Below are 8,404 nucleotides of genomic sequence, written 5' to 3'. Positions count from 1 at the left end.
TTAGTTACATGAGCTCGCTGTAATTTTTCCACATTTTTTAAATAGCACCACCCCTCCTGGAATACTAAAACAGTCTTCCCGTGAACAAGTTAACATCCCAAATTTCGTGTCGGTAGTCCTATGATCGTGCTTTTCTTGGTGGGCTACGATATCACAGAGGGCGCTTTTGGGGAATTAAGAAATAGTCTTCCTTGTATGAGTTATCTTTATATTTCTCAAAAGGCCAATCAGGAAAGCAATTGTGTTTTTCTTTTATTTCACTTCTACAACAAACCTATTATTACATAGTTTTCAGGCAACATATATCAAAACGTTTCTTGTTTAATGTTTACTTGTGTGTTTTTCTCTTTTCTTTTTTGAACATTTTTACGCATACGTTATTATTTTTTTACGAATGCTTTGTTGAAAAAAAATCGCAAATTGTTGTTTTCGTAGATGCTCAAAACGAGTAATGAATGAACCAGTTTTAACGTTAACTAACTTATTTAGCCATTCAGAGGCCTTAGATTTGTCTTCACTTGTGACGTAGGCTAGTAGTACAAGGTCAAGCTGGTCTCCTATATAAAATCCTACTTATATAGAGCACTGGTCCCTTTAGCTGTCAGTGAAAGAGAAGACCAAGTGGGGGTCAGAGACTCTCTTGCTAGTTTTATTCTATATTCTATAAGCATATCCCCTCATCCCCCTGATGTGTTATATATAGTCGTAATATTAACTAAAAAACTGAGTACAATAACTTCTGTTTGAAGTTGGGGGTGTTCAACGACACCATTTTGAGTCTTGTTGGGTTCAGATCTCGATCGACATGTGGCTCAGGTAAGTTTTACCCTATTTATTTCGAAAAGTTCATATTCACACGTATTCTTGCTTGGTGAAAGAAATCCATCTCCAATTCTTGTATTCAAAACTTTGTTGCCCAGCTGAAAAATGCATGATTGTTTATACACACTTATTCTCATAACTTTCCTGTATATTCTTGCGAAGATTTTTATATAGGGCACCGTCTTCGAATGTTCAATCACTTCTAGGCAAAGTTCTGCCGTTCACATTGTTATCCTTCTGCAGCAAGACTGCTTCTTTGTATTACACTGAAAGTCTTTCGAAGTCGAAATGAAGCTGTTTTGTTTGCACTTAAGCAAAGCTTTCGTGAAACATTTAACATGTGCAAACTAATCAGTGTAATAACTAAAGGTTTAACAATAAATCATTTATTTTGAGTTAGTTATTAGGAAATCATTATTTAAACATCGAAAGCAAAGCTGAACATGACATCTAAGAACTTGACAGAGGTTCCGTTTAATGTTACAGAAGTAAATGTTATTTCCTGCATTAAAATGTTCAATTTTTGGAGCATAACCTAGTCTTGGAAAATGCAGCGAGTAACATCCAGTTTCAGTTATTATTACTGCTTGATGTATCTTCCAACTGACAGTTCTTTGCTTCCACCAGTTTTTAATAAATAAAACTGGTGGAAGCAAATAACCCTTAATTCCATGTGCATCTAAACCCCCACTTGGTCAAAATTATATATTTAAACAAAGTGAATTGATTTTTCTATCTGAATCTCCTATCTGAAAACGTTGTGGTTGTTGTTCTAGAAATTATATATTTAAACAAAGTGAATTGATTTTTCTATCTAAATCTCCTATCTGAAAACGTTGTGGTTGTTGTTCCAGAAATTATATATTTAACCAAAGTGAATTGATTTTTCTATGGTTTCGTTAATAGAGAATCTCCCATCTGAAAACGTTGTGGTTGTTGTTCTAGAAATTGTGTATTTAAACAAAGTGAATTGATTTTTCTATGGTTTCGTTAATAGAGAATCTCCTATCTGAAAACGTTGTGGTTGTTGTTCTAGAAATTATATATTTAAACAAAGTGAATTGATTTTTCTATGGTTTCGTTAATAGAGAATCTCCTATCTGAAAACGTTGTGGTTGTTGTTCTAGAAATACTTGATTAACCTATCCTTTAATCAAGAAATGTTAGGTTAGGTTAGGTCGATACAGGTTTAGTTGCATAAAACCAGAAGTTGTTAGAGACTTCCTACTAAACGCTACAGTGCATACACACATATAACTTACATCATACTATGTATACACATAGCCTGGTCTTCACTTTACTTTCAACATCAGCTCTTTGTACGTTCAGACCCCCCCCCTTCAATTTTAGTTCCATGGTGGGTCACCGGTAGGTTTATGGACTTCCAACGTTAAAATTCGGGGTTCGCTTTTCCTCTATGGTCAGAGTGCATAAATCATATTGTTTAGCCTTGTACGGGGAAAACAACAATAACAGTCCTCCTTACTTACGTGAACAGCGCACTCTGTAAACATATCACTTTCTTTCTCTCCTTCTTCGTGAACAGCGCACTCTATCTCTTTAGAAATCAGTTTTATTTTCTTCCTTTTTACATGAATAGTACACTCTATCTGTCTATCTAAATGTTACTTTCTTTCATCCTTTCTAACATGAGCAGAGCACTCTGTTTAGACACCAGTTTTCTTTTTTCTCTTCTTACATGAACAGCGCACTCAATGTGTTTAGAAACCAGTTTAGTTTTCCCTTCTTACATTAACAATGCATTCTGTCTGTTTAGAAACCAGTTTCATTTTTCCCTTTTTACATGAATAGTGTACTCTATCTGTTTAGAAACCAGTTTTCTTTTCCCCCTTCTTACATGAACAGCGCACTTTATGTCTAAAAATATCTTTCTTCTCATCTTACATGAACAGCGCACTCTATGTGTCTAAAAATCTCTTTCTTCCCATCTTACATGAACAGTGCACTCTGTGTCTAAACATCTCTTTCTTCCCTTCTTACATCAACAGTGCACTCTATCTGTTTAGAAACCAGTTTCTTTTTCCCCTTCTTACATGAACAGCGCACTCTATGTCCAAAAATCTCTTTCTTCCCATCTTACATGAACAGCGCAATCTATGTGTCTAAAAATCTCTTTCTTCCCATCTTACATGAACAGTGCACTCTGTGTCTAAAAATCTCTTTCTTCCCTTCTTACTTCAACAGTGCACTATCTCTGTTTAGAAACCAGTTTTCTCTCCTCCATCCTCTTTGAATGTACTTACGAGAAGTCTAAGTAAACCAGTTTTCACTTCCTTCTTAAGTGAACTCTCTTTTTGTAAGTAAACCAGTTTCCTCCTTTCTTGTCTCAATTCTTCCCTTATTTCAGCATGAACCGTTCTTTTTACTCTTCTACAAGTAAGTAGATAGAAATCTCAGTAGATACAAACCTGTTTTGCAATGTACACACAATTTTAGTTCACCTAGATGTTATTTTCATCTTGATAAAAGAAAGCTACTTGCTAGGAACAGGAAATGGCGCGCACGACTAGCCTACTAATGTTTGTATTTGCTACATTTTATATTATGAAAGCGAAACAAAGAAAGTGAAGGTGACTGACTTCTCTAGTGGTTATCACACGAAATAAGACGTTTGCTTTGTTGCAGTGATTTTGTAAATTAGGGTTTAGAGTAAACTTTGCGTCTGGATTGTACTTATGCTTCTTTTTTTCAACGCCAAAGAAAAGCAAGCGGTGATAATAGCATCAGTTTTTATGCTTCCACAACTACAAGGATAACCAGTTCTTGAGATAAAGGTCAATGTACTTTATTCAAAACAGGAATGTACAAACGTCAAACGAGCTAAATAAAAATGTACTAAAATACTGTGGGAGACTTCTAGTTCTGAGTGAAGCCTAATGGTGCATTTCGACGAGAAAGGTACTGCAGAATTTCTTTTACAGGATTAATTAACTTGAATAATTCCGAGCCCCCTATTTCACTATGATCGACTTATGAGAGATTAATTGCACACGATGAAAATAACACGTCAGCTGTTTTCTGAAAAAAAGTGACCAATGAAAACCATAGGACTGTAGATTTTGCGCAATCACAGCATCCGGTGTCGATTTCCAGTATCATTATCTACAAAATGGATGTTGACGAATCTATCCAGTTTTAGATATAAACAAAACACAGGTGTAATTTCAAAAATAAGCAGGCAATGAATATCAAATCTACATTATACAACAAAGATATTTTCGTAGCCTAATCAGCAAGATCTCAGAAGAAGAAAATTGACGCTCGTTCTCCCTGCAATTTCGCCCACATTGCATTGAAACTATTAATTCCGATTTGACGCGTTTTCCCACTGGATACATTCAGGTGTTAAGGCACCAATAGCAGATAGGCATAATATAACGACTGGATTATTCGGACAGGATTATCCCAAATGGAGCATCGCTTGGGTTTTTCTTTCGTATGATGGAAAAATCCGAGGGATATTCCGATTAAAGACTATCCGTTATAGGGCTGCGGTATGGTTGCATCTGTTAATAATATTATTATTTTAAATCCAATACCAAGAAAACAGCTATAGGTGCATGTATGTATATATATATATATATGTGTGTGTGTGTGTGTGTGTGTGTATGTAATAACATAACAGTTTTTATTTTAGGAAGGCCTCATCCATATTTGGCATGATATGTACCTCATTAAATTCAAATATTTCAAAATGTAAAATGGAAATTCTCTAACGAAATATCTACCTGATATTTTAAAAAGAACTAGGCTAAAATGTAAACAATCTGTTACATCTAAAAATTTAACATTTATATAACCTATTGTTACTTAACTATTCATAACACTATCTTAAAAACAATCACTTGTATGGTTTTAATGGAAGGCTGATAATGAGAGGCAATTATAACACGTTCCTGTTAGGGATATTCCTGAGAGAAATGTCCGTGAAAGAACTAACGTTTTTATTTGTTTGTTTGCTTGTTGTTAAGCGCAAAACTACACAATGGGCTATCTGTTTCTGTGCCCACCACGGGTATCGAAACCCTGTTTTTAGCGTTATAAGCCATCAGACATACTACTGAGCCACTGGAGGGAATAAAGTTTTGAAAGTACTTGAATGAACTAAAATTACGTAGAGTTTTTTTTTTTGTAAAGATATAGTTAGTTTTGTCTTAACTTTATTTTTTAGCATTCAAAACTACATTACAGAATAGACGCAGCGATAATCGTAAGAATACAGTATTATCTGAGAAATTTAATTGTGAGTTCTAAATATAATGTTTGTTTTTGTTTGTTTGTTTTTGAATTTCGCGCAAAGCTACACGAGGGCTATCTGCGCTAGCCGTCCCAACTTTAGCAGTGTAAGACTAGAGGGAAGGCAACTAGTCATCACCACCCACCGCCAACTCTTTTTACCAACGAAAAGTGGGATTGACCGTCACATTATAACACCCCCCACGGCTGAAAGGGCGAGCATGTTTGGTGTGACGGGGATTCGAACCCGCAGACTGCGAGTCGAGCGCCCTAACCACCTGACCATGCCGGGCCTCTCTAAATGTAATGAGAAATAATGTGGAAGTTGATTGTTTTTGGAACGATATTTTACTTTGTATTTATGGCAAAGCTATAAAAGCTACCTGCCGCCGTTCCTAATTCTGAATGCTGACCAGAGGGAAGGCACCCTACTACTCACTATCTATGCTAAGGGATTGAATGTCTATATTATAACGCACCATCAGCTTAAAGTGTGAGGAATATTTAGTGGTATCGCGCGGATTCGAACCCATCTAGAGCTGTACCACTTGTATTCCAAAAAATAACGTAGACAATATAAAGCCCCTCAGTGGATTAGCGGTAAGTCTGACAACTTATAATGTAAAATCCTGGTTTCGATACCCGTGGCGGACACAATACAGACAGCCTACTGTGAAACTTTGTGCTCAATAACAAACAAACAAAGTCTAGAGCTGTACCACTTGTATTCCAAAAAATAACGTAGACAATATAAAGCCCCTCAGTGGATTAGCGGTAAGTCTGACAACTTATAACGTAGAATCCGGGTTTCGATACCCGTGGTGGACACAATACAGACAGCCAAGTTAATATCAAATATTGTAGTTCTTTATTGAGTACTCAGCTTCATTTTGTGGGTGATCTGTTTTTTCTTGTCCCCCTTCCCCTTGTAGCAAAGGGGTAAAGTTGTGGGCTCATTACGCTAAAAATGAGGATTCGATATCCTCGATGGGCTCAACACAGATAACCCATTGTATAGCTTTGCGCTTAAAAAAGTATTTAAAAAAAAAATTGATTTTTTTTTGTATGGTATAAAATTACAGTCAATTCGTACTGTAGAGCCTAACTTTGACGAATTTGGTTATATGTAAATGGCTACTATTATAGCAATGATTCCCACATAGGTTTTGAAATGGTGGGATAACGTAACAAAACTGACAGAGCTCATTTAGCATAGAATATTTTGACCATTCGCATTATGGGAAATTACAGCCAATTTCTGTTTAACATGTCCGAGAATATTGTCAACATTTCCTTAAACCTTTCAGTATTCGTCTACATTAACTGTCCAACAAGTAGGCATAGTACCTGTCAACTGCTATTAGTTCTAGTACACCTGAACGAAGAAACCTCTAGGTTTTGTATTTCTTATACAGTTATACTACCTCAGATGACGTCTGCAAGAGAAACAGGTTAGGACGACCAAGACAAGTTCTTAGGGTCGCAAGTCAACAACTTCATATAAAAAAGAATGCACTTAAGGGATGAAAAAACAAGACATCTAAATATAATAATAGACCTAGCTTTTTTTAAGTTTCCAATGTTTTGCCTGCTTTTGAGGTTTAATTATAACATTCAAGTGTAGTTTGTGCATATTCAACATGCCTGTAACCTGTCAAAGTTGCCAAACGTTGCATTAGGTCAAGATTCAAAGAAAAACCGGTTCTTTCCAAAGTTATTAAAGACACGCATATAAAAAACGTGCTCCACTTACATTTAGTAATGGCTATACTCTTACTCAGCTAATCGGAAAGCTACTTAGAAATGTCTTTTTTTATTATTGTTTAATAAGTTCACGATGTATGGGGAGAAAAATACTAGGTCACTTTACAACAAAAAAAACCTTGTATTCAAAAACGGAAACTTTTTCACGGGTTATAAAGAACCCAACCCGGAATTTTTAGGACTGAAATAACAATAAGTTAACTACTTTAATCAGCATCCGACTTAATAAGTAATGATACAAAGATTATTAATAATTAAAATTATAATATCATAATCACTAGTTTACTTAGTTATTAAGAGAAGACGTAAAACGACATGCTTCCACGCGATTTCTTTGCATTCCACTATAACTTTAAGCAAATTTAATTAATTAACGCATTTCATGGGCTCTAATAAATTTGATCTAATACTTTAAGTGATTGAATAACGCTAGTCTCCTGACCTGGCATAGCCTGGTGGTTAGGACGTTCAACTCCTAATGGGCGAGTCGCAAGTTCGAATACTTTTTATCGAACAAGCTCGCCTTTTCGGGCGTGGTGGAGCTCTGACCTATCACAGTTAAATTAGGGACGGCTAGCGCAGATATCCCTCGAGTAGCTTTGCGCGAAATCCAAAACAACCTTGTCTCCTACTGGCTCAAAGATAATTTAGAAAAAGTATAACGCTAAAATTCGGCATATCACTCAAGTTACAAGAATGCCTATCGTTGTCTATGCGATGCTGTTGAAACAGGCGCTGGGAAACTATCTTCATCGTACGATAGGTGGCATATGGAACCTCTCAAGGTGGTGTAGTGTGATTTGAAGTTTGGTCATAACAGCCTTACGACAGAGCCTTTTAGAATGGAAACTTCGCTGCAAAGCTTTCATTAAGATGCACGATTGTCAGACAGAATATGGCCGGACGTGGCGACATGAATTGTAACGACGTAGTGAGGCTCCAAAATCATTTTAATACAACGCACTCAATCTCTGTATAAAATAAAAGTATCTTTTGTGTGACTACTTTTCAGGTTTACAATTTTTGACCGATATAAACCAGACTTGACATGCGCTCTTGGGGGGGGGGCGTTCGGAGTTGACTTCTATATGTTCCTTGTATTATTCTACTGATCTCTACTAAGTAAAGTTGCAAAACACCCTTTACGTTAAACGAGTACATCAGGTATTAACTCCATATATGAAAATTGTGCTTGATTGAGTAAATCGCGGTTAGATTCGCACCTGTGATTATCTTATAAACCATTAGAAAGTATTTTGAAGAAGAAAAGAGTTCTAACAGATAAATAAGTTGTACACAGATAAATAAGTTATACAATTAAAAGAACGAACGTAGCTAAGATCAGGAATATTTTACATAAGTGCTAATTTTTCCCCCGCCTTTTTTCTTCGGTGACAAGACTTCGATAATGTAATCCAACATGTTTATGGTACACGTTTTTGTTGATTAAGTTTTAATCCACTTATTTGACTACAAATCAGCTATAGTAAAATAATGGAAGTAAAAGTGTTGAACATGTTTTTTATCATCTACCTGATATATATAAATATATAATATTTTC

At 35.8% G+C, this 8,404-nt stretch overlaps 1 protein-coding gene across 2 annotated transcripts in view; it reads left to right on the top strand.

Annotated features, from left to right (window-relative positions):
- The first annotated feature begins 589 nt into the window (after window positions 1–589).
- Window positions 590–8,404, top strand: part of LOC106465492 (mediator of DNA damage checkpoint protein 1-like) — a 29,267-nt gene continuing 21,452 nt past the window's right edge. For both annotated transcript variants that reach the window (XR_002611992.1, XM_013925719.2), the window contains exon 1: window positions 590–816. Coding sequence is in view for 1 of the 2 variants with exons in the window: in XM_013925719.2 (XP_013781173.1) it covers window positions 806–816 (11 nt within the window). In the remaining variant the exon portion in view is untranslated. The remainder of the gene's footprint in view (window positions 817–8,404) is intronic.

Source organism: Limulus polyphemus, unplaced genomic scaffold (assembly GCF_000517525.1).
Source record: "Limulus polyphemus unplaced genomic scaffold, Limulus_polyphemus-2.1.2 Scaffold1961, whole genome shotgun sequence".
Classification (NCBI taxonomy): domain Eukaryota; kingdom Metazoa; phylum Arthropoda; class Merostomata; order Xiphosura; family Limulidae; genus Limulus; species Limulus polyphemus.
Note: the sequence above shows the minus strand (reverse complement) of the source record. Positions and strands in the feature narration are given on the sequence as shown.